This window comes from Rattus rattus, chromosome 9, assembly GCF_011064425.1.
Source record: "Rattus rattus isolate New Zealand chromosome 9, Rrattus_CSIRO_v1, whole genome shotgun sequence".
In the NCBI taxonomy this organism is placed as follows: Eukaryota; Metazoa; Chordata; class Mammalia; order Rodentia; family Muridae; genus Rattus; species Rattus rattus.
In genome coordinates this window covers 95,421,203-95,448,002 of record NC_046162.1, presented here as the reverse complement: position 1 = coordinate 95,448,002, position 26,800 = coordinate 95,421,203, and the positions used below count along the sequence as shown (strand labels likewise).

The following is a 26,800-nucleotide window of genomic DNA, read 5'->3' as shown; positions in this document are numbered from 1 at the left end:
CCAGAGGTCCTAAGTTCAATTCCCAGCAACCACATGGTGGCTCATAGCCATCTATGATGGGATCCAATGCCTTCTTCTGGTGTGTCTGAAGACAGCTATAGTGTACTCATATACATAAAATAAATCTTAAAACAAACAAACAAAAAAAGCTGGGATAATTGATAGTTTAATTGATAATTGGCTATCAATAATTGATAGCCAGCCAAGTAGCTTCTGGGTACAAAGCACTTGCTATCAAGCCTTGCTACCCTGGGTTCATTCCTTGGGACCACGTGGTGGAAGGAGAGAACTAACTCCTGCAACGTGTCCTCTGACCTCCACACATGTAACCCTCCCCACTCACACACACACAAACGTGTAAACTATAAAAATTCTCTAAAGATAGGTGTGTGTGTAGTCAGTTGTTCTTAGATTTTTGAGGCAGGGTCTCCCTAGGAACCGGGACTTGCCAATTTGGCTGGGATGGCTGGCCAGTGAGCCATAGGGCTCCTCCTGCCTCTGCCTCCTCACTGCTGAGATGACAGGGGTACACTGTCACACCCAGCTGTGTACAGCCCAGCTACGAACAGATGGGGCTTTACCGGCAGATTACACCCCCACCCCACCCCACCCCACCCCCGCTCGCTCTCTCCCTGCCTCCTCCGTCCCTCCTTTTCCTTTCTCCTTCCCTCCTTGTTTCTCCTCCTCCACCACTCCCAAAGACTTAGTATAGAAAAAGCATAGGAAAAGAGGGGAGGAAAGAAAATCTGTCAACATTTCAAATTGAGTATGAGTGAAATTTAGAAATTTCTGAGCGTTGAAAAGCTAAGGAAGATCTAATGCGAGAAACTAAAACAAAGGACTCAACTGCTTAATATACAAAAGTAATACAAATATGGAAGGCAATAGAATTTTCTTAAAAATGAACTGGGGGTGTAGCTCCGTGGTAGAGCACTTGGTTTGCATTTGTAAGGCCATGGGTTGGATCCTCAGCACTGAGGGAAAGATGGGGTCGGAGACAGGGTTTAAAAAGTAAGCTCTAAGCCTTATTAGGTACACCATTGGGTAGAAAATCTCTCCCTTCTTTTACCCTAGGCTGTTTGAAGTCATTTTGCCTTAGGTTTTTTTCCTTATAACTCTGTCCTGTGTGGTAAGGTACTAGGTGGTAGGGCACTTAGTGTTGGAAATGTGTAACCTGATAAACAGATAAAAGGATAAAAGTACATTAATAGTTTGTGTTGAGACTGGATGTTGATTTTATTTCAGGATTATACACATGAATTCCATAAAACCAAAGCAAACTTTATGGCAATACGGGAAAGGGAGAATCTCATGGGATCAGTACGAAAAGATATTGAGTAAGTTACCTTTTGTGTTACTGTATACAATGTTTATGTGGATTTAGGCTGTATCTGTGGCTAATTGCAAATTGAGTAGCAAAACCAGGATTTAAACTTTGGGGTTTCTGATTTTCCATCTCATTTTCCTTTGAAGCTAAAGTCTGGGCTGACTCTACTTTGCCATCTCCCGGGCTTCCTGTGAGCCCCTGCCAACCCTGACTTTCCTAAGTCCAGCTTGAGTGATTCCCTTCTGCCCATGCTAAGAATGGCATGAATGCCAATAACAGGGTTCTATTTCTCCTCCCCCCCTCCATCTCGTGTTCAGATAGCTATTAGCTTCCCTGAAATTCTGAACTATGTTTGTATGGGGGCAGGAGTTTCTAGGTTTAATGTAGAATGAAAGCCTTGTGAGACTAAGGCCTTCAGCATTTTATAGTGGTCTCACTCCCTAAGATTTGGACTGTCTTTCCATCTGTTGCTTCACTGCCCTGTAGAAGTCCTATAGAGTATCTGACTGATGCTGAAGACTGTCTTTTTGTTTGTTTTCTTGAGGTCAGGCTGGCTTAGGGTGTGGCCCTTCTGACTCTGCTCCCAAAGGCAGAGATGGTAGGTGGCTTCCACCATACCTAGACAGTTTTCCCATTTTGGACCATCTAATGACTGATGGTCTCGTTTGTGATAGTTTATGATACCTATGTTATATCAACTAGGACACGCATTCATCACAAGCTGGTATGTGTTACATGTGCTCTGAGAAACGTTCCCAGAGAGCCTCTCTACATAGCATTAGCAGGCCTGAAACCTGCTGTGTAGAGCAGACTGGCCTCAAACTCTGATTCCTAAGAGCTGGGAGGAAAAGTGTGCACTAGCACACCTGACCTACAGTGTGATGGTTTTGTTGTTGGGAATGTATACGCCTTCTTTAATGTCTGTACAGTTGCCTTACACAGTTTGAAGACTGTGGTCAGAACCAACAGGGGGCGGCCTTCAATAACTATACATTTAGTTCTTCCACAGTTTGTGGGAGCCACTAGATATAACCCTTTAGTTTCTGAAGAACTGTTGATAAAAATATATTCATTCATTCATTAAACCATTGTCTGAGTACCAACTATGAACAAGACATTCTGTGTGAAAGGTCTATGTGAAAATGGCAGCTTAGCCTTGAAGGAGTTCATCATCAAAGTGCTAGAGGGGAGCTTGTTAGTGAATGAGGCCTAGTAATACCGGAGTAACAAGGGTTTGCAGAGGGGAGCTTGTGAGTGAGCGAGGCCTAGTAATACCTGAGTAACAAGGGTTTGCAGAGGGGAGCTTGTGAGTGAATGAGGCCTAGTAATACCTGAGTAACAAGGGTTTGCAGAGGGGAGCTTGTTAGTGAATGAGGCCTAGTAATACCTGAGTAACAAGGGTTTGCAGAGGGGAGCTTGTTAGTGAATGAGGCCTAGTAATGCCTGAGTAACAAGGGTTTGCAGAGGGGAGCTTGTGAGTGAGCGAGGTCTAGTAATACCTGAGTAACAAGGGTTTGCAGAGGGGAGCTTGTGAGTGAGCGAGGTCTAGTAATACCTGAGTAACAAGGGTTGTCTGGTGGCTTTGCTGGAATATTTTGTACTGTTTTTGCATTTTACACAGTCCTTTTCTGTGGATTACCTTTCTGGTTTCACGATACTCTTTTGAAAGAGGCAGCTCTCATTAGGTCTTATTTTACAAAAGGAGTTACTGAGAGATTTTCTATGATCATCTGGCTACATAATGGCGGTGCATAGACTTGAGAGTCATGTCAGCTGCTTTGCCAGTCTCTCCTGGGTCTTGTATGCTGTCACTGTCCCTCAGCCAGGCCTTCGGGTTTTATAACATGACCCTCTTTTCATAGACATTGGTACAGTTTGGGAATTAAAAAAAAAAATTATTCTTCAAGACCAGTTGTGGTGGCGCATGCCTTTAACCTCAGCACTCAGGAGTCAGAAGCAGGCAGATTCCTGTGAGTTTGGTACATAGAGATTCCAGGTACATTTGAAATTCCCGGTATACATAGAGAGTTCTAGGACAGCCAGGGTTACATGGAGAAACCCTGTCTCCCAAAAAAGAGAAGGAAACAAAGTCTTCTTAATACTTACTACTAGTGAAAAGCAGGAAATGAGATTGTTGATAGAAGTACAGGTCCCCTTTAGTAATTGTAATATGCTGACAATGAACATGGAGATCCTGAAGTGTGCCAGGCTGAACATTTGAGTTGCAGAGTTCCTCAGGCTTCCCGCTCATGAGCGGCTCATGCCGCTGTGACGGATAACATTGGTTCAGTAGCTTCTTGCCCTGTGCGCCATGCTCTAACTAGTCTGAAGTTCTACCTCTGCTGGAGAAAATAAGACGCAAGTTAATACACAAAGGAAAAGTAAGGTCCCCTGTTCAGAAGCCTGGGTTAGTTTGGTGAAAAACAGAGAACCCCTAAACCTAAGCTGGAGAAACAAACTCACCCTTTACATCTGTGGTAGTCGTTCATCCTTGAGGGAAGTGGAGAGCTCCATATTCTGATTACCTACTTGGAACTGTGGAGAGCACTGGACTCTCCTCTGTTGTCATTAGGGTTTCGTGCCTTAACCTGATGTTGCAGCATCTGCTAAAACTGCTCTCGCCTTTTCTTGACATTGCTTTAGGTCATATAAAAGTGGGTCTGGAGTAAACAACAGGAGAACTGAACTGTTTCTGAAAGAACATGACCACCTTCGAAAGTAAGTACTACCTGCTTTCCTGTGTTTGCTGATTCGTTTACCTGTAAAGACATTATTACAGTAAGGGCTTTGCTGATTGGAATTCATCCTGCTCTGAGTGGATTCAGTTGAAATGGATGGCAGCTCATCAGCCATAATTAAATGTTGCCCTTTGAGGATTTTCCTCCTCTCTTTGCCTGTCTTCTCTTTTAACCAGCATACTGCTGTGCTGCTGTTGTCCCTACTGCAAGTTATTAATGGTATCCACAGTAGTAATACCGTGATGTGAATGGTCTCTTACCACGTACCTCATTGAAGAAACTTTATAAAGAGTAAAAAGGCCAATTATCAAGTGCTAAAGAAACAAACAAAAACAACAAAACCACGATTTCAGCAGAAAATGACTGGGTAAAGTGTAAGTGTACTTTAAAACAAGGCCCCGCACTCTACTCCCGTGTCAGCTGTTTTTCTCTATGATTTTTTTTTTCTTATTTGTATTTTGTGGTAAAACTTAAGATCAGAACAGTTGTCTCTGAGCTCAGCTTGTTAGTCAATGTTAAATAGTCAATGTTAGGAGTTAGTTTGCTGCTGAATGTCATTAATTAGTTACGTGTGATAAGTTTAAGGTACTGTTGAATTTATTTGCCTTTAAAGGCCAATACTTTAATTATAAACTGTTAAAATCAAGACACAAATGACTGGAAGGGAAGCTCAGTGGTTAAGAACACTAGCCACTCTTGCAAAGGACCTGAGTTCATTTCCCAGAATCTACATGGCAGCTCCCAACTGTCTGTCACTCCAGTCCCGGGGAATCTGATGCCGTCTTCTGACCTACACAGGCACCAGGCACACGTGTAGGCAAAGCATCCATGCACATAAAGTAAAGTAAAATAACAGGGTATGGTGGTACATGTCTGTATCCCCAGCTACACAGGAAGGTGAGTCAGAACTGTCGCCTTGACTCACCAGTTCAAGATCACTGTGGGCAACAGAGTGTATCTCAGTATACATGTACAAACGCATGTACATTTATAGATACACATACACATAACAAAATTGTATATGTGGTGTCGAGGAATGAAGCCAGGACTCAACCTCTCAACTAACCACTTGGCCAATTCAGGTCTTTTTAGCAGCTGTGGTTCTTCTAGTATCAGAACTAGTTATTTCTGGTTTCTGTTTTTTGTTTTTATTATCGATCTTTGTGTGTTTGTACATGTGCATGTGTGTGCATGCATGTGTGTATATATGAATGTAGAGGCCTGAGGTTGGAAATAATCTCTCGGGTTGGGGATTTAGCTCAGTGGTAGAGCGCTTGCCTAGCAAGGGTTCGGTCCTCAGCTCTGGGAAAAAAAAAAAAAAAAGATAGGAAATAGTCTCTCTTCCACCTGACTCATTAAAGCAGGGTCTCTCAAGTCCATGGCTTGTCTTTCTGGCCACCGTGCCCTAAGGATTCTTTGTCTCTTTGATGCTTGAATTACAGGTGGCCCACTGCACCTCTGTGGTGTTTCCCACAGGGTCTGGTGATCTGGATCTATCTGGTCGTCATGCTTACGTGGAGGTTACCCTAACCACTGCACCATCTCTCCAGCGCCCTTTCTTTCAATTACACTTTATTTACTTACTTTGTGTTGGCAGGGTACATGTCACAGCATATGCATGGACAGGTTTTGAGACTCCGTTCTCTGGCCCCAGGGTGGTGTGGGCTGTAGGGATCCGGCTCAGATCCTTAGCCTTGGCAGCATGCTGGGCAGTCTCCTGGTTGTTCATCCCTGGTTGGTCTTTCATTTGTTGCATATTGTTGATTGACACAAGGACAGGTTCTTCTAGAGTATGTTTACTTACAGACCCGTATAAGCTTGGGAATTCTTTCAGTGTTGGGTAAAGACAACCATGAAAAAACTTTGCATTACATCCAAAACTATCAATATATTTCTGGAGTACAGAGTAATTCCAAAAGTTTGAAGTTGTATAAAGAAATGAGAAAATAGAAATTAGGATGTATCTTGTGTTTGTTTCAAAATACTTTATATTTCTTGTGAGAAAAGAAACTGGGGCAAAGGGAAGTTGAGTGTAACAGGATCTTGATGTGAGTTAGGGGACTGTCAACATCTAGAACAAGGGCACAATCATCGCTCTCACTCATAGGTTGGAACGGTGTCTGTTTGCTCTTACTCATCCCACCCCCTTAACTCCCAGTCCACCTCACTTCCTTTCCCACCCAACTGTGTGTCATTTTTCTCCCCCATCAAGATCAGTTTGTGTAGCCCAGACATTCGTGGATATGTGTCCTTCCGTGTAGTCTGCCTGTCATGGGCTACACACACTCTTTCCCAGCAGATAACAGTTGTCAGTAGCTCCTCGTTAGGGTTGGAGCTTCTGTGCTGGAATGTGGTCTAGCTTGGCCTTACCCAGTTCTTGTGCATATGTCGCAGCTGGTCTGAGTTCAGTGTGTGTCTACCCTGCTTACACTGTCTCTGCTCTGTCTTTCACAGTGAACACGCGCACGCACACACACACACACACACACACACACACACACACACACACACATGTTAACATGCTTGCCCAGCACACAGAAGCACCCTTGTTGCATCTCTACTGGAACAGCAAGTTCATCCTATCCAGCTGTGAACCCTGCAATCTCCAATAATGACTGGTGCAGCAAGACACGCTCACTGTGCAACAGAGGTGTGTGTGTGTGTGTGTGTGTGTGTGTGTGTACACACTAACTATAAATAAAGCTACAATAAATATAAGGAGATCTATATGTGAGGCAAGACTGAACAACAGAGTAATACTATGTCCCAAAAAAGAATCAGGGTCAGAGAAATGGCTCAGTAGATAAAGGTACCACCAAGCTTGATGACCTGAGGTCATCCAAAGACCTGCATGGTAGAAGAGAAGAACCGACTTCTATAAATCCTCTAACCTCTGCATGTATGCTGTGACACATGCAGCGTACACACAGTCATCACGCATACAAAGTACATTAAAATGTAATTTTATGCGTCTGAGTGTTTTGCCTACATATACATGTACTGCCTTGTGCCTGAAGAGGCCAGGAGAGGGTGCCACACAAAGATGGTTGTGAGCCACAGCGTAGGTGCCAGGAACTGAACTCAAGTCTTCTGCAAGGGCATCAAGTGCTCCTAACTGGTGAGCCACTCCAGCCCCTGATTTAAAAAAATAAAAAATAAGAGCAGACAGATGTAAAAGGAGACACTTGGGGACTCTACCAGTACTGTCTCCACTCAGAACGAACTCACTAAGTCTGGTGTCTTTCTAGCTCTCACTCCCACTGCCGCGTTCTGATTTGTCTTGTCAGTCCTTTCTTTGTTTATTTACATGTGTAAAGGAAGGGTGTCAGTCCTTTGTATGTTCATTTACATGTATAAAGGAAGGATGTCTCTCCACAGTTCGGTCTGTTTTCAGCGGGACTCAGATGCAGTGAGCTTTGTCGAGGACTCCAGTTAACTTTGTTGCTCACACCATTGGGCCTCGTTTGGGCTAGCCTCTGTCACTTGGCTAGCCTTATTACTCTGGTACTTCCTGTAGTTCCTGGTAGCATGAAACATTCGTGGCTCATGTTACATTTTCCTTCCCTCAGCTCAGCCACTTGACTAAGCAGCCTCAGGCCCTTTTTATTGGCATGTGTTTGTTATTGGGGAACTTAAGATCTTGGTGTAGGGAGGGGGTTTTTGTTGGTTTGGTTTAGTTTTATTACTCTGAGGTGATTGTTTCCAGGCACCTTCTTGCTGATAGATTTTATCATGAATGGATTTTAATTTTTAATTAATAATTAATTGTAGCTATTGAGGGGAACAATTGTATTCTCCTTATTTACTGTAATGTAATAAATTACATTATTTTCAAACATTAAACCAGTATTGAATACCTGGAATCCCACTTGATCATGAAATACTTCTTTTCTGTAACTGCTGGGTTTATGTTAAGGGATTCTGCATTTTATGAAATATAATGTAGTTTTCTATTCTGGAAATGTTTTTGTGTTTTAATTCAAGTAATACTGTCCATTTTAAGTGACTTGGGTCGTGTCCCTTCTCTATTTTCTGACCTTGGTGTTGTTTCCTTCTTACCTATGTAGAGTTGACCAGTGAATCCATCCAGCAGGAATTTCCATCCAGGTTTCCTTTTCCAGTTATAAGTTGTGCAGATATCTGTAGGGTAAGAAGTCGAATGTCCCTGAGCCAGTAGGTGGCTCACTAGAATCAGCTCAGAATGAGACGAATCATCCTTGCCAGAGCAGCTGGAGTGCCGCCAGCGAGGGTGTGATATGTGCAGGCTCCGGTGCTGTTCGGCCAGCTGGTAGCATCAGTTTTGACTTTGTGTTTTCTGCTGGAACAAACCGTAAGCAGAGGCGGAGTGTGCTTAAGCAGAACCTCACCCAACCACTTACTGGGAGAGGTTTTACTTTAATCCTCCCTCTTCCCCCGTTCCCTTGAATGAATTAGCTTTTCCTGGGCCCGTAGCACCCTCCATGTTGGGTCAGTCATCCTACCATTGCTTCATCCATGTCACTTTGTCCCTTGGCAGCTGCTGCCACCTGGGCCTGTTTCCTTTCTCATATATGTTGTAGTTAAAATTAATATCAATTGGGGGTTTCTACCCCACCTTAGATCATTTAGTTCCCAGATAAAAGACACAAAACTTTGACATTTATAATAAGCTTTAGACATCACTAGAGCTGGACAGATATTAACCACTAAGCTATTTTATCTACTTCCCTGCCAATAACTCTGAGATACAAATTGCCATGTTCTACCTGGACTGCTTTTACTCCAACTGGCCAGCCCTCATGGCCCTATGGCATCTTCCTCTCCTCACTCTCTTCGTTCCTCCTCTTCCTCCTCTTCTTCCCTTTCTTCTTTTTCCCCCACTCCTCTTCCTCCTCTTCCTCCTCTTCTTCCTCCTCTTCCTCCTCCTCCTCTTCCTCCTCTTCCTGTTCCTCCTCTTCCTGTTCCTCCTCCTCCTCTGCCTCAGATCCCAAGCCCTGGAACAAAAGCCCCACCTTCCTCTCTTCTGCCCAGCTACAAGCTGTAGGCATCTTTATTGACCCATCAGAGATAACTTGGGGGCAAGGTTACATAGCATGCCTTGGTGTACTTGGGGATTTCCTCGTCCCCGAGGCCACCAGATCTTGGGGGCCAGTATTAAGTATTCGATGCATAGCAACAGACCAAACCTCAACGCAGATGTACCAAGTTAGGTCCCGCCATCCTCTTTGTGCTTTTGCTTTGTTTGTCCAACTGGTTTAATATTTTTTCCTCACTCTTGCAGATAGCTTGTTTAGGTTCTGTCTCACCTGTCCCTCTTCAAGCAGGCCTTTCTAACTCTTAACTCAGCCTCCCCTTGCTGTGAGGTAACAGTGCTGCCTTTTGTTTCCCTGGAAGCACTATGACAGTGTCTCGTGTTTCCCTGGAAGCACTATGACAGTGTCTAGTGTTTCCCTGGAAGCACTATGACAGTGTCTAGTGTTTCCCTGGAAGCACTATGACAGTGTCTCGTGTTTCCCTGGAAGCACTATGACAGTGTCTAGTGTTTCCCTGGAAGCACTATGACAGTGTCTAGTGTTTGGTCTGTTTTCTCTGCTATTTTCCTAGACTATAAGTTTCATGAGGGAGAACTTCGTCTACCATAGCATATTTGGATCTCCAGCCCTTGTTACACCATTAACGCTTAATACCTACTTGTTTCATGAATCACTGGTTATAAGCAAGGCTGTTAATTTTGTTTTCATAAACATAGGAATATACATTATACCCTAGTATAGAAATATATTTGTTTCATTCAATTATTCTCTACTGAATACTTAATATATACTCACAAACACAAAATTAACTGTAAGGACTGTAGGAAATAATTATTCCTGTAACCAATTATCTTTTGCTTTATAAAATTAATTCCTTGTGAAATCCTTTTGAAATTTTAAAGTCTAGGAGAGATCGTTTCTGGCTAAGAGTCCTTGCTGCACAACCGTGAAGACCTGGATCCAGGTCCTAGCACCTGTAAGTCAGTGTGGTCTCTCACGTGCCTGTGACCCAGCCCTGGAGCATGGAGCTAGAAGGACGACTGCAGCTTGCTGGCCACCACATAGCTGGAGACATGAGCTCTGTTCAGGGAGAAACCCTGCCTCAAAGGAATAGAGCAGAGAGTGGGAGAGGAGGTCACCTGACAGTCTCCTCAGGCTTCACGTGTGCACGTGTACCTGCACACATAAGTGCATATGCTGTACACACACACACACACACACACACACACAGTTGGGGGAAGGGAGAGGTTTAAGTTCTTTAGTAAGTCTCAAGCATCTATGTACTGGCGAAACAGGAATCTGAGCATATGTAGGTCGCAGGCTCATAACTGTTTAATAGAACGGCTTTCACTAAACACACATTTAACAGTACAGCTTTTACTAAACAAGAAGTTCCTAACATTTTGGAGTTTGTCCCATACCTCACTGCCTTCCCTGTGAGTTGTTTCTTTAAATTTTTATATTCATTTTAACAAGAAACTATTGTGGCCTGATTTTAGAGAGAACTGAAAGATCAGTTGCTCTGGAAAGTGCATCACGTGGCCTCTCGTATGCGAGCTGTGTCACATAGGGGTGAGTGCCGTTGAAGTTAAGTCATTTTATAAAGTTGAAAACGTTTTAAAATTACAAAGAATCTATTTCTTCTCAGATCCAGAACCATTGTACAAAGCTTACCGTGCTTAAGTAAAATGGCTTACACTATTTAGTTGATAACTTTTATTCCCATTCTGTTGACCGCCTGGCGGGAAGATGGAGAATGGCCACACTGACTGTTTGTGTTACTCTAGGTCTAACCGTGTCTATGAATGAAGGAAGAATTATTTTACTGCCTTCTAACTTGATTATTCTTCATAGACATTATAGGCTTATGCTTAGAGTTTTAGCATTTTACCAGCCCTGTCATTTATATACTCTAAAGTTTTTTTTGCACAAATATTTTAGGTAGGCTTATTTTGTTTGTTTGTTGGGTCTTGTGTGTCCCAGGCTAACCTTGAACCTACTGTGAGGTCAAAGACCTAGAACTTCTGATCCTCCAACCTCTAGTCTCTAAATTGTAGTGTATGCTTCCACGCCCAGTTTATATGGTACTGGAGATTGAACCTAGAGCTTCATGCTTGCCTGGCGGGCACTGCACCAACCTAGCCTTGTCACCAGTAGACTTTCTCTGTCCTTTGCGAGCCTGGGTCCCACTGTGTACGTAGTGCAGGCTGGAGCCCACAGAGACTTGAGCTCATGCATTTGCTTTGTTCTCTGTTGCTCCCGGAAGTGAATCTGATGGCATAGACTACACAGCGTTGCTCCGATAATGCACATCCAAGGCTTTGCAGCCCTTTCTGCCCGTGAGAGTATAGCACATGTGTAAGACTAACAAAAGTAAATAGTAAGTCTGTACTGACAGCTCGGCCATTGAAGGCTAGGTTCACAACTCAAAGGCAAGAAAAGTCAGTACGAAAAGAGAAAGGGACTCTTTACGTGGGAGCAGGGATGTGCGTGTGCGTGCTCTGCGTCAGTGCAAGGATTGCAAGTCACCACAGCCGCGTTCCTCTGAGGGTCCTAGAGATGGAGCTCAGGTTCCCGTGCTTGCGCAGCAGGCGCTGCCAACTGAACAACTCCTGCCCCCAATTTTATGTAATAGAAATTGAAGTGTTTTTAATGTTGGGAGTGTCTTAGTGAAATGAAATTTCAGCTCTATTAATGGACTGTGACCACTTTTGTAAAAATTATCATAATACCTAGCAAGCGCAAGGCCCTGGGTTCGGTCCCCAGCTCCGAAAAAAAGAAAAGAAAAAAATTATCATAATAATGTTGACCTTTACAATAAGCAATGGCTTTCTCTTAACAGTTCTTTGTGGGACAGGAGAGGTGGCTCACCAGTTAAGAGTGCATACTGCTCTGGCAGAGGACTGGAGTATCGGTTTCCATCACCCACATTAGAGTTCACAGCTGCTGGCTGGTAGCGCCAACCAGAGGAGAACCAGTGCCTCTGGCCTCTCCAGGCCCCTGTATTCAGGCACGTGTGCATGCACACGTAATAAACATAGTAGAAATATAAAATAAGTCTCTAAAAAGTTTTCTATATGGTTACACCGTAGGTTGTTTAATAAGTATCACAGAATTCATGTTATATAATGGTCGGGGATAACATCCCAGTGAAATGATTTAAAATCCTGGCATTTAAGGACATGACCTTCCCTTTTTCTAGTATCTCTGAGCTCAGTTAACTCATGCGGTTTTGTTGAAATAGATGTGAATGTTGTATGCTGTGGGGCTGCTGTCAGGGACGTCTGCTGCCTGGTAGCATATTCACCCTTCTGGACAGCAAGCTTGCCTCAGCCTTGGCTCTACGTTCTTACTGCTGCTTCTCGTTATTCACGTAGGCGTTGCAGTGCCACAACCTATGCACATGCATACGTAGTCTTTGTTTGTGTGTGCATGTATGAACTAATTACCCCAAGGAAAAACACCATAGACAGAGAGAAAATGTTTACAAAACACACATTTGATAACAAGCGTTCATCATTGCTAGGACCACACACCAGCCAGTTAAAGAGACCAAAAGACTTAGTTTGGCTTGTGTTTTAGAGATGCCAGTTCATTGTGACAAGAAGGCCATGGTTAAGTTGTCCTCAGACAGCACTGTTCTGAAGTGAAAACCTGGGACCTGTGTATGAAGAAATCCTAGGGACAATCAGAAACCACAGGCTCCAAACTGTGCATCGGTTGGCAACTGGTGGCTGTCATGTGGTATTTCAAGGTTCCCTGTTAGAGATCATTCGTCTCAAGTGCTCTGGTTATTTATGGTGGTAAAATAAACACTAAAGCACAATGACCTGGTTAGCCAAGGATGGCCCTTGAACTTCTGATCCTCCTGCCTCCACTTTCCAAGAACTAAATTTATAGGTTTTCCTTACAACTGGCTTACAGTTAGGAGCTATCATATACAGATTTCATGTATTGAGTACACTGTAGCTGTCTTCAGACACACCAGAAGAGGGCATCAGTTCCCATTACAGATGTTTGTGAGCCACCATGTGGTTGCTGGGAATTGAACTCAGGACCTCTAGAAGAGCAGTCAATCCACTAAGCCATCTCTCCAGCCTCCATTTTTCTTTATTTTGAGCAGTGAAATAAAATCTGTCTTCAGCGACATGCCACTCTTTTTTTTTTTTAGACAGGGTTTTTCTGTGTACCTCTGGCTGTCCTGGAATTTGCTCTGTAGACCAGGCTAGCCTCAAACTCAGAAATCTGTCTGGGATTAAGGACATGTGCCACCACCATCCACTGGCACACGACTTTCTTAAAGAAAAGACTCCAAATGGAGGTAGTGCCATAATGTGGGATTATAAAATTATGATTATAAAAATGTGTGTATGTATATTCTGTGGAAAACTTGTAAAGTTTGTAAGGAATAATTCAGTGCTAATCCTGATTGTTACTTTATTAGTGCTAGAAATATCTGTTACTCATTTATTTGTTTATTTATTAAGCATTTAATGAGTATCTCCTGTGTGCTAGGTACTAGACTCTGGGGAATCAAAGATGCATGAAAGTCATTCTACCCCCGGGACCCATGCTGCCTAGAGGAGCAGTAAACAAGAATCCCTCCGTGTTTTCAAGTCTTAACTGAGAATTTAGGTGAAAACCTTCTCTGTCTCTGTAGTGCAGTGGTTCTCAGCCTCCTTAAGGCTGTGACCCCTTAATAGTTCCTCATGTTGGGATAACTCCCAACCATAAAATTATTTTCATTGCCACTTCAAAATATAATTTTGCTACTATTAAAATCATAATGTGGATATTTGATATGCAGATGGTCTTAGGTGACCCTGTCAAAGGGTTGTTTGACCACCAAAGGGTTCATGACCCACCCACGGGTTTGAAAACCACTGCTGTAGCATATTGTCTGAGTACTTAATGCTGTGACCCCTTAACAGTTCCTCATCTTGGGGTAACCCCCAAATACCTCATTACCAAATGAATTGATGTGAGGGCATAATGTAAAGAATTAGTTTTGCCTGTATACACAGTGCATCTGGAGAAGCTTCATGAGGATACGGCTTTTGGGCTAGACTCTGGGACGTGTCAGTGGTGTATGTTAAGGGCTAACAGGGGTTGGAGACAGAGCTGCTCTTCAGAGGACTGCTTTCAGTTCCCAGCTCGAGGTCTGATGCCCTCTGGTGGCCTCCACAGGTACCTGTACCTGCTCAGCACACACATAAACATACATTTTAAAGATTTTAGAATAAAAGGAGAGCCTCCAGGAAAGAGCAGTAAAAAACATCAGAGAGCCTTGATCTGGAGCAAACATTCCTATAGGCCTGTGCATCTGCAAGCCGCTTTTGCTTGGATCATCTCACGTGAGCTTTATGACATGAAAAGTCTGTGAGATGGGCTCCGACAGCCTCACACTTGAACCTTTGAACCTTGACCATGCTGTAGGTTGGATGGAAAGAAAACAGTGTGTGTGTGTGTGTGTGTGTGTGTGTGTGTGTGTGTGTGTGTGTGTGTGTGTGTTTATATTTCTGGTTAGCTCTGATGCAGTGTGTAAGAGGATCTGGAGCCAATCAGAAGGTGCTTCCTTATTTATATAATGCTAGGATTCATCGGGTTTTAAAGGTTTTCAGTCCTGTTTGCTCACTTGTTGACTTCATTTGTTGGAGACAAGGTCTCAAGTATGCCAAGCTGGCCTTGAACTCCTTCTGGAGCTTAGGATAGCCCTAAACTTCTGATCCTCCTGCCTCTATTCCCAAGTGTTGGGATTACAGGCAGGTGCCACTACACTCAGTGTCTACACACAGCTGAGCTACATCCTGGCCCTTGTCCTTTCATGTATTCATATGACAGAAAATGAGTGCTAACTCTGAAGCACCCCACTTCTGTTACAGTCAAACACATCCACTGACTCTAAATTCTTTATTTTACCCACCAAAATGTTTGATTAAAATGCTTTTAAATAAGCCAGGCATGATGGTGCATGCCTGCACAGTGAGTTCCTAGACACCATCTTGGTACTTTTTAAATTCTTAATTATAGAACATATGCAAGGTAATTTTGACACTCTTAGGAACTCATCTTGACTTTATATCACTGCTAAATCGAAACCTCAGTGTTCTGCTTTGTAAACTAACAGTAACTCTTTTGTAAGGAATTGGCTGGGAAAATGCAAATATTTATCTCTGCACTACTCCATGCCTAGCAACAGCCAAGTAAAATGGCAGTATCTGGAAATTTGTTTCTGTGCTCGCTGATACTTAGTTGCCCCTTACCAAGCTCAGCTCTTGGTACATTTCTCTGTGGAGTTAGCTGTTTCTTACATGGTGTGAGGTGTTGGGCATAGGCACTCTGCAGATCAGAGGTCGTATTCGTTGTCTGTGTTCACGCTCTTAGATTCTAAAGTTTCAGGAGCTGAGATCTAGTTTAGTTTAAAAAAAAAAAAAAAAAAAGACAAAACCCCAAAAAGGAAGGAACTCTAATGTTTGAGTGATACTAATTAGAGCCATCAGAACTGTATCTGTCACCTGTCTAACAAGTTGGTTATAATTCTTACCTTTTGAATGGATAGTGGTGACAACCTTGAGTTATCCAGATTTAACTATTGCTCCTTGATACTGTCATTAAAACTAGCCAGACTTTAATAATAAGGAATGTCACACACATGCGCTGTGTGTGCACACATGTACTGCATGTGCACACACGCGCATGCACATACACACCCACATCACCCCCCCCCACAAAACCCAGAAGATTTAAGCTGAGAAATAAAAGCAAAATGTAAATTACTTCATATGTGGCTAAATTAATTTCTGAGTTCAGGATTTTTTATCTAGATGCTCCAAAAATAAAAATCTTAATTATTCTATATACAGAAGTGGCAGTAGAATTCATATACATAGAAAAATATGAAATGACCCTTGAGACACGGTCGCAGCAGTTGTGTGGTAGCGGCTGGGCAGTGCGGCTTTGTGACAGATCTGGTGATGCGGATGCCCGTGCTGCCATGATGCAAGAGGAAGGTTAGCGCAGATGGAGTGCGAAGGTGGAGCCCAAGCGCCTGTCGGCTGAGCCCGCCCCTGCCAAGGTGGACTCGGGAAAGGATAAAGCATCAGACAAAAAGGTGTAGATAAAAGGGAAGAGGGGAACGAAGGGCAGACAGGCTGAAGTGGCTGACCAGCAAACTACAGATCTGCCTGCAGAAAATGGAGAGGGAACAGCAGAGTCCAGCCTCTGAGGAAGAGAAAGAAGCCAAGTCGGACTGAGCATCCATCGCACCTGTCATTGTACAATCCAGAGGAATATCTTTATCAACTGTCTTGTAAATGCGAGTTTTAGTAGCTCTAGAAACATTTTTAAAAGGTGAGGGAATCCCACCTCATCCCATCTTTTAAGTGTAAATGGTTTATGTTTTGGTACAACCAGAAAATAGCAGGGTACTGAATCAGGAGAGGTTGTGACTGTCTCAGGGTCACCATAACATTCCGTAGAGGGGGCTTGTTTTATATCCTACAGTACAAAGCATACTAAATGGCAATTTGAGGTCTCCATCTTGCATTCATGTCTGGGATATTTTCAGTTATATCTGGTCCCGTGTTTCTAGTAGAGCCATTTTGTAAGAAAGCCAGTCTTTGGTCCTCACCCTGTCAGAACTGTGATGTCTGTGGTCATGGCAGTCCATTTTCCTAATAGGTGTGATAATGTGCTGTGAAAGATGGAGATTTAGAATATGTTCTGTGTGTGGCATAGAATTGTGAATTGGTGGAACTGAGCATTGTGAGCATTTGGTGGTTAGGAGAGGTCGTAAGGAAACTTGCCGAGTTTGAGGCTGGAGCATCACGGGAATAAGTTCAAAGAGAAACAACGTGCAGCTCTTCATCTGCGCACGTGAGCACAGTGGGACTCTTCAGAGTTTGGGTACCTGTGATAGGAGTTGGAATGTCTGTGTACTCTGCTCCTCGACCAGAAAAGAAAAATAAGAAATGCTATTAAATATATGTTTACTAATTCAAATTTTTAACTTTCTTTTTCAGCTCTGATCGTCTGATAGAAGAGACAATAAGGTAAGAGTAGTTTTGTGGTTCTTCTCTGTTGTGTTTGCACATATAATGATGAGATCAAGCCAGCCCTGTCCACTAGAGTGAAGGTCAGGTCACACTCCGTAAGCGATGGCAGCTTTACTGGAGAGTAATGCATTTCCGCTGTGGCCTTCCTCTGTAAGGGCACTTAATCTCGTAACAGGTTCATGAGATGGAACTGATTAGTAAATTCCTTCTCCACAGAAAAGAAATTACAGGGTTTGCCTCAACTGCTATTGAGCACTCCAGTCCCCTAATTAGAGTCTCTTAGAGCTCAGGGGCCAGAACATTTCTACCGAGCCACTGCTCTGAGACAGTGAGATGGCTGGACAAACCTTCCTTCCACCAAATCTGACCACAGATCCTCGAGACCTACGTGGTGGAAGGAGAGAACCAACTCCCAACAGCCATCCTCTGACCTCTGCGTGTGCATTGTGGCACGAGTGGGCACACGCCCCCCCACACACACACACACGCATACGCCTATGCACTCAGACATACAAGGCAAATTAATTTTTAAAATAGGTAATTATGTTTAGTTCATAATACTAGTAAGAAATCTGAAGTTCCAGTAAGCTTATCAATGATTTATCACTCTTGAAGCATTATGTATATGAAGCTTACATTTTATCTCTTAAGTATTTGAAACTTGAAATAACAGCCTACATTTCACTCAGCTCAACTCCAGATGATGGGATAGATAGGAAAGTATGTCTAGATAGACTGTGTGGTACTGGAAATCATGCATATTCAACAAGGTAATAACTTAATGTAATATTCAGTCTCCAAGGAATACAAAGTGCTTTGTGGAAATTATTTTTTAATGCCTATCTACTGTGAGTCAAGTGCACTGAGATAATAATGGTTCCCCTTCGAAAACCAGAGGCCTGAATGGTTCAGAGATCGTCCTCACTACAGGCTGGAATTCTCTTACTTTCTGTAAGACCGTAAACCTGTTTTAAAGTAGGAGCTTGTTCAAGGCCCTTGTTGTAATTTCACACAGAATTTGGTCAATTTCCATTTCCTCTGCTGCCTTTGTGTCTTCCTTGTGCTTTCAGAGGATCCGCTGAGCCAGATATCATGGCAAATGCCTATGCTCCCAGCATTGGGAAGCTGAGGCCTCAGTTCCTAGCAGTGGCCTGAATTCCAGGCTCTATTGCTCTCACCTGGCCTTCACCACTGCCCCTCCTTAAGGAACTGACCATTTACAGTACCACCAGTGTGCGTGTGCTCTAGCAACACAGCCGGCTTGCCTGCCTTGGCCAGAGCCCACAGTTAGCTCTCCGGGTCCTCTTGGCAGCATCACGGATGGTGGTCTCATTCTCCTGCTTCCTTTATGTTGCCTGTCTGTCTGTCGGGACTCTCCATTTCCTGACCACTTAGACAGACAGCTACTCCTTGGCTTTTCCAAACAGCCTTTGCCAAGCTTAAGCCTTTCTGTGTTCATTCTTTGAGATCACTGGCTTCATTCATAGGGTGCTTTCTGATATTTTTGTTGCTGGATTTTTTTTTAATTACTTAAGTAAATATCCTTCTATGTGTCTCCTTACACATCCTTGTCTTCTCAATAGTGAAATTAAAGTCTCGAATAATTGTCATTCCTCTAGCATCTCTCATCAATAAAGACAGCTGGCAGCTCGTTCTGTGAGGCTCAGCCCATACAGTGTGTGTTGATTTCCCCCAACGCCCAGCACCTTACCATCAATGGATGGCCTAGGGATTGTCTCCTCCAGAGGCCGAGCATCTCTCCAGTAGCCAGCCTGGAAGCCCCTTGGCCTCTAAGTCCCTCTGCAAGCACAAGAGCCCCTCTCCTCAGCTCCCAACTCCCAGCTCCACAGCCCCCCGCTGTCAGGCTCCAGGGCTTTCTTGTGGGTCTCTTGCTTGAGAAGGTTTATGTAGCCCCTCTGGCCAGCTGTCCCCCCTAGAGCTTTCAAGGATTTCAAGGATTAAGACATTAAGACAGTCCTTTCCCAGAGTGAGTACTTTTGTTCTGGCCACTCCATGGAGGAAAATGTGTCTCAGGTACACCAGGAAATTGTATCTACCTACCATTTCCCCCAATTTCTAGGACTCTTTTTAAAATATATTTTAGAGTCTTTTATTTTTTGACTACTTCAAACGAATATAATGATTCTTGACCATATCTACCAAAACCTGCCCCTTTGCGTTTTGTATGTTACTGTCTAAAGCACTGTCTGGGGCAGATCATGAAAACACCCAGCCGTGGAGGGACGGCAGAGGTCAACTGAGATTCTCAACAGGCCGTCAGCACCTCCTGCTCTGTAAGAGCAGTTCTTCCCCTCAGCCGTGTTAGGGACTCTGAGATCTGCCTGCTAAGTCTTCTAGAACTGTCGGTCCCCACACGTTCATCTGTTGAGAGCTAGCCGAATATGGGTGTAAATTGGGCCCCTCTCTTACGGCTGTGACTTTTTTTTAATAGTTGTAATACTTTGCTTTCCTCTTAACAGTTTTTGCTGATTAGAATTATTTTAGTGGTTGTTTTTGAAGCCATTGAAGAAGCTTCGTAATGAATGATTTGTCCTTAGTGTCTCATTTTATTTGTTACTTTGAAGAAAGCACGAGATGACTCATACCAAGGCTCCCTGTGTAACAGTAGGTTAAGGCAGAAAAAGACAGTGCCTAGGCAGGTGTTCGAACCCATTTCCTGCTGACCCCAGGGTCTGTTGCTCATTGGAGCTTTCTGTTTGCTTTTAGAGATGTGAAGAACTGAACAAGTTAGTGCCCTGATGCCCACTCAAATTTTCTCTTTTCTCCCCTCTTGAAGCATTGCTATGGCAACAAAAGAGAATATGACTTCGCAGAGAGGAATGCTCAAGTCCATTCACAGCAAGATGAACACTCTGGCCAGTATCCTTTATGAAGCGTTGTGGGATGCAGGGCTTGTGTTTGTTCTCCATTTGATTGGGATAGAGGTGCACGTCACAGAATTGGTAGTTGTAGAGCCCCTTAGCAATTGCATCATGTGGGGACTTCCTTACTTTGTGATAAACTTATATTAACACCATTTCTAGAGAATAGCTCACCAAAGGTTTCTTTAGAGAGATTTTCTTTTATAAAAGTATTCACAAAATTATTTTTAATGTAAAAGCTCTGGCTCCACACTAGTCCTCCCTGCGTGTGTTCTGAACACCTCTCACACTGTGGTTTAATTTCCACTTTGGAGGACGTCAGTTGCAGGTCCCTGGAGGGCGGGGACACTGCAGGTGTACTGTACCTGTTGGTAGGATGTGACTGCATGTGGCTCCGCTTGTCAGCTGTGACCTCTGCTTTAAAACGTTAGCTTCTTAATTTAAGATAGGATTGTGTTGAAGAAGCTCAGGGGTGGGGGATCTTCCGAAATGACTGAGCAAGAACGTGTGGTTTCCAAAAGTGACTATCATCTGGTCCATAGCAAGTTAAGGGCACTTTTATCCTGATACCTGTTTGCCTAAGAAGAAGGAGATCCCTGGCTTTGCTTGGCACTTTTCAATCCTTTGTCAATGTTGTTAGTCCAGTATAAAACCACACACCCCAAACCACGGATCGCTCACACATGCTGAGCAGTCTACACAGTGCTGCCCTACCCATACCACATTCTCTCATCCTGTAAAAGGGAGAGAGTGAGAACTTCTTGATTTTTTTGCAGATAAAGAAGTAGGCTCAAAAAAGTGGCCAGGCTCATCTCCACCAGGCCAGGGCAGTTTGACAAATTGGAGATTCACATTTTAAGTTCCCCTGATCTTTGTGTGCATTGCATCTTCTGTGGCCCACATGCGGGAGTCAGAGGACAAGCTCAGACGCCAGTCCTCATCTTCCACCTACAGTGAGACAGGGAGTCTGTTGTTGTTCCTTTGCTTACCCCAGACTAGCTGGTCCTTAAGCTTCTAGGGATTCTCCCGCCATCTCCCCATTGGAGCATGAGGAGGACAGATGCTTGCACTGTGGGCTGACATTTTATGTGAGCTCTGCAGACTCAGTTCCTTGTGGTTCTATAGCAGGCACTCCTGTCCACTGAGTCATCTTCCCAGCCCCCAGTGTGTTTTCCATGAAATCAAATCATACTCTTCTGCTAGAGGATGAGGGACAAGGAGACGGGGGAGGGGCATTTGTCCTGGAGTGGAACAAAGGAATGTCTCTGGTGAGAGAGGAGACGAATAGGCAAATGGGGGTTTATAAAGGTAAAACATGAGAAACCCCATGTTAGGATGCGGTGTTTAATTTAATTGGGCGTGTTAATTAGGTGAGCTCTTGATTGTTGGATTGTAATACTTTGATAGCTGGACGTTGGTAGTCAGCCTCAGGAGGAGCAAGTGGCCAAATAAGGGAATAAATAGACCTCGGGGGCTCGCTTCAGGAGTGTAGTCTAGTGGGGTTTAGCAAGGCAGAGGGCATGGGGAAAAGGGCAAGCCTGCCGAGCCTTGTTTACCAGGCTGGAGCTGGCCGAGTCTCTTCAAGCCATCATCTCTCAGGCCCCCAGATGATACAATCTTATATCACCAAAGGATCTGTTTATCCCTGATTTGGACAAGATTTTTTTTCTGTAGAAAATTTTTATTTGTACAAGGTTTGTCTCTTCGACACTTGTGTCCTGATCCTGATTTTAAAAACTGTTTCTCCGTCAGTTGTCCCTTTTTTTTTTTTAATCAATAATACACTAATGCCAGTAGCATGTTCTAGACTCTGAAGACATTTTAGAGTCAGGATCAGACGGTACATAGAATATGTACAGTCGGTGAGTGCACAAGCAGATGTGTCCCTGTAAGAGCCTGGTATTTCTCAGGGAGGGACTTGGTCATTGGTCTTTCTGAACTTGATGTGATGTCTCTGTCAACAAAGAAGGGTATCTTCAAAGAAGTGTCTACCAGTGCTACAGCTTTGTCTACATGTAGGGAGTGTGGTAATGGCTTGACATACTAACTAAAATGTGGATGGAATGTTACCAGTCTAAAATGGAAATCTTCCTAATCACAAGTGGCGAGTGGGGTGTGTGTGTGTGTGTGTGTGTGTGTGTGTGTGTGTGTGTGTGTGTGTGTGTGTGTGCATGCATGTGTAAATCTTTGGTTTTGTTTTTTCAAGACAGGGTTTCTCTGTGTACCCCTGACTGTCCTGGAACTAGCCCTGTATCTAGGCTGGCCTCAAATTCACAGAGATCTACCTGCCTCTGCCTCCCAAATGCTGGAATTAAAGGTGTAAGCCACAGCAATTTCTCTCTTTTTAATGTGCCCCAAATAGAGCAGCTGTAGCATTTAGCCCATTTCCCTGCTACAGTGTGCTGACCACTGCAAAGTACATCTAAGTTTCTTAAAATAATTCATTTGTACCCAGTTGCCTAAACACAAGGAGGATCCTTCCTGGGGTGCTTCTGTCTCTGAGGAGAGGAGCGTGGGACAGAAAAGGGAAAGGAGGAAGTGGGTGGGGCCTGGGCCCCCGCCCTGCAGAGCCCACGCATGCCCAAGCCCAGAAGCTGCGGTGGATCCTGACAGCTGTTCTTATTTTCTCCACTGACTCACAGACGGCATGGACTGAGTCCAGCCCAGGTCCGGGTGCAGGTTGCTCCTCCCTCCTCCATGATCTCTCCTCCTTGGCTGTTTGAGGACTGCACTAATGGCTGTGTGTGACTCCTGTAACTTCTCATTAATGAGGCCTCCCTTTCTCAAGTGTGCCCTTAACCAAGCTTTCCAAAGACCGCTTTCCCGCCGTCAACAGCCTGATACAAAGGATCAACCTTAGGAAGCGGCGTGACTCGCTCATCCTTGGAGGCGTCATTGGCATCTGCACCATCCTGTTGCTGCTGTATGCATTCCACTGAGAGGTCGACCCCAGGACTCTGCCCACCGCCTCTGCGGCCTGCTTTGGAATGGGGAACCTGCAAAGGAGAGAGACCGTCCCGGCCATGAGCCTGCCAGCAGATGAATTCTAAACTGCACCGTGGCTCTGACCTGGTCGGACTGAGCTGAAGCCACAGTTTTTCTGTGCTATCTTTTTCTAATACATATTACTCTGTTTTTAATTTTAAAAACAACAAAAGGTTTCAGTTGCTGCATCTCCCTAGGAGGTAAGCAAGCAGAAGCTGAGAACCTGGGCTTTAATGACTGGTGAAGCCAGATGACTAGCGGGCCACATAGCTGGACTCCTCACAGCACCAGGCTCTACATCCAAAGATGGCCTCACTTTCAGCCACGAGATTGGATGTGAATAAAAATAATTCTTGTCCTTTTATTTAACACTTGTGATGAGAAATCAGCTGTCCTTTGCTGATACTCTGTGATCCATATTCTATTCTGTGTCCCTAACTCTTGGCAGTCAAGAAAAATTCCATTTCCCACGGATTCTGTAAGATGTTGGTAGGCCAGCTTCATGTTTGAGGCGGTCTGAAATGGAAAGTGCTATAGAAAGGGTGTCTCTTTTCTGTTTCAGTTGTGAGCCCTGGGTCAACTACTGCCACCAGCACATCAGAATGGCAGGCCTTACAGAGGAGCTGGTCATTGCTTTATTATTTCTTCCCTTGGGCTGATATTTGCTTGTATTGATAAAAATGCATTTCCAGTGATAGCCCGTCAGTGACTGTCATCGGCCCTCGAGTCCCATATCATGTGAAGCTTAATACTAGGAACTGAAGGAGGGACTTGGTTCTCTGTGAGGTCTGCTCGTGAGCCACTGTGAGAAGACAGTGAGGGTGGCTCTCCAGGGCTTCCCATCTGTCAGTGGTGTGCAGCCTAGAGCAAGGGTTAGCACTGCCGCCTGATGTCACAGTACTCATGCCCTGTGCAGATCTATCCCCTCCTCCTCTGTTAGGCTTCTTCCTACTCCCAGGCCACAGGATGACTACTGAAGGGGCCGGTGACTCCTACCTGCACCTATCTTACTTTGGACAGTGACAGAATTGTGAATGCTTTTCAAGGTTAGCCATTTCTCAGAATCTGTAAATCGGTAACTTGTCTTACTCAACTAGCAGATATGTTAAAGACTCCAACACGTGTGCTCACCAAGAGAGAAGGCTTCTGGTCCCCCTGGAATGTCCTCTAGCACATCGTCCACGGGCAGTGAGAGGATATTAGAGCGTAGCACTTCACCATTCTGTGGTGCGGGATGGTGCCTCTGGGCCAACTTGATACACTTACTGCTTGCTCCTGGATAGACTGACACCCAGTCTGAGACTGACTGACAGGTTTGATATTCTGCTATTGAAGTGTTAGTACATTCTGGGTATGAAAGGCATTTGATATATTTTTCTTAATTATGGGGTTTATTTTTCTAAATATGGGTTAATCGGCTTGTTGACTGGGCATGCCCTTAAAAGGAAATTAAATTTCCCTCTATGGACCTTAAAGAATCAGGGAAGTTCGTTTGTTAAATTCTCTTTTAGAGAGAATAGAACTTCTCTTCCCTGACATTTCATTATCTTTGATTTTTTTCAAAGGGCCTTGATTGGCAGTTGTGCCTCAGCAGGACTTTATGGGACTTTGGTTGTTATATAGTGGGCATATATAAAATCTGAAGTATCATAAATAAAGTTATTTATTTAAATATACAGCCAGTCTTTTCTCCTGGTTTGATTATGTGCTTCGTTCACTCTAGCTGATGAGTGAACGGGAGCTAGGACATGGCCCTGCCCCACTGCCGACCGCCACAGCACAGCTGCTGGCAGCAGACGGCCGCCCAGGAGGCTGCACTCAGATGAACAGTAGGATTATGTTGCTTGTTTTCTTTTTGAGAGTAAATCAGTTCTTTCAGGGAAGGCTAGCTGTAGATGCTGGAGACAGGAGTCTGACCTCCCATTGTGGTACTCTAGAGGGAAGACTGCTCCTCCCCCTCCCATTCCGCCATTTCTGGTTCCGCCCTCTACAGGACCTGTGGTTGCCAATTTGAACTTCAGTTTTATGATAGTCAATATTTTTTTTTCAAGTTCGTTTCTCCCATCTTGGGCTTACCCAGTTATCAGGCTTGGGCGTTGGCAGTGAAGAAGTTCTTATCAGAGCCTGAGGTAAGAGGATTTTTTTATTTGTGATCCCAAGGAACTGTTGCTCCTGTAGCCATAGTTTTTACAGAATTTTTTTTTAAAAAAAATTTTTTTAGTAGTAACTGTTCAAAACTTCCCACTTTGCTAAAAGATACGAGAAATGGAAAGAAACAGCAGAAAAGTTCCAAATGTGTTTGTCTGCCCTGGCTTGAGAGCATCTCACTGTTTAGCCCTGGCTGGCCTTGAACTCCTGCCTCAGCTTCCTGAGCCCCTTGAACTGCTACCTGATGTATACTGCCAACCCTGGCTTTACTCGGTAAATTTCACCTCTGTGTCTCAGTGACTGAGGCACTTTGTTACTGAGATCCACAAGCCGTTGCAGAAGGAGCCTCTGCCTCCTACCCTGGTAATCTTTTGTTTTTCCCTTCTCCTTGATACCAACATTTACTGTTATTGAGAATGTCTTTTTGCTTCTTCCTGGTACTCAGATCAGAAGTGGGGACAGGTGAGGAAGAGCTGCTCTTGATGACACTTTTGTACCCGGAACCAGATAGCGGGGTGCTTCTCTGCTGGGCGTGGATGTGTGAGTGGAAGGCTGCCCTGTGGAGATGAGGCACCACACCTTGGCCTTCACCACATCACTGTCCTGTCTTACTGCTGACGCTCTCATCCTGAGGGGGTTGCTTTTAAGAATGGGTCCAGCCTTCCAACTTCTAATACAGATCTGTCATTAACTAGATAAGAGTTTTGGAACTTCATTGAGCTTTTGAACTTGTAATATTCAGTGGTTGGGATACATGACCACACCCATATCATTTGTGGCAAACAAACCTCGAATGACGGATTGTCCACTGTTCTCATGTCATGGTAGAGGGCATTATTTGGCCTGAACTCCAAAAAGATGTAACATTTCCCACTGCGGTCCCAAACTCGCTCATTCCCTTGTGTGTCCACATGCCCCTTTCTCAGGGGACCAGGGACATGAAACAAGGTCTAAGCATGATGGTCTGGTGAGAACCTGGGAAAGCTGAGCCATGGCTTAAAGAATTTTTTTTTTCAATCTGATCTAAAATTGTAGTACCAAAATATTTATACACCCTAGTAGCTCTTAGTGATGGGGGAAATCAGTTCTGATCATACTTTATTCCGATGGAAGGTGATTCCTCGTGAAAAATGCCAATACAGATTTTTTTAAATCTATTCTTTTCCAAATGCACTTTCTAATTTTTTGCTTTTAAACTAGCATCTTGGAACCAATATTGTATTTTTACTTAATTTTTGTTCTCATCTAAATGTGCATTTTCTGACTGTATAGAAGAAACTTTGTTATATAATTTAATAAATTAAATATCTAAATAGCCATGTCTGTGGTTATCTGTTCCAGCAAGATAACTTGAGCCCCTCTGGGATTGTGACGTCATTTCTGCAAGGATTTCTCCACAGTCGGGTGGTGTTTGGACTCAAAAAATGAGGGAGGGGAGTTGAAGAAATGGCCTGGTGGTTAAGAGGACTGACCAGCTACTCTTCCAGAGGGCCTGGGTTCAATTCCCAGCACCTACATTGTAGCTCACAACTGTGTCATGCCCTCTTCTGGCTTCCGGGTGCCAGGAATATACATGATACAGACATACACACAGGTAAAGCACCCACACACATTTGTTTTTAAAGAAGGATGTCCTTAGCACAAAATGTCAGAG

The 26,800-nt window shown here is 44.0% G+C and overlaps 1 protein-coding gene and 1 pseudogene across 3 annotated transcripts in view; both read left to right on the top strand.

The window, feature by feature from the left end:
• Gosr1 (golgi SNAP receptor complex member 1) overlaps positions 1-26,463 on the top strand; it is a 35,807-nt gene extending 9,344 nt beyond the window's left edge. For all 3 annotated transcript variants that reach the window (XM_032912090.1, XM_032912089.1, XM_032912091.1), the window contains 5 exons: positions 1,246-1,337; positions 3,971-4,045; positions 17,099-17,128; positions 19,929-20,011; positions 22,828-26,463. In XM_032912090.1, the coding sequence (XP_032767981.1) occupies positions 1,246-1,337; positions 3,971-4,045; positions 17,099-17,128; positions 19,929-20,011; positions 22,828-22,952 (405 nt within the window). In that variant the 3' untranslated portion in view covers positions 22,953-26,463. The remainder of the gene's footprint in view (positions 1-1,245; positions 1,338-3,970; positions 4,046-17,098; positions 17,129-19,928; positions 20,012-22,827) is intronic.
• Positions 16,076-16,330, top strand: LOC116909088 (annotated as a pseudogene).
• Positions 26,464-26,800: the final 337 nt, after the last annotated feature.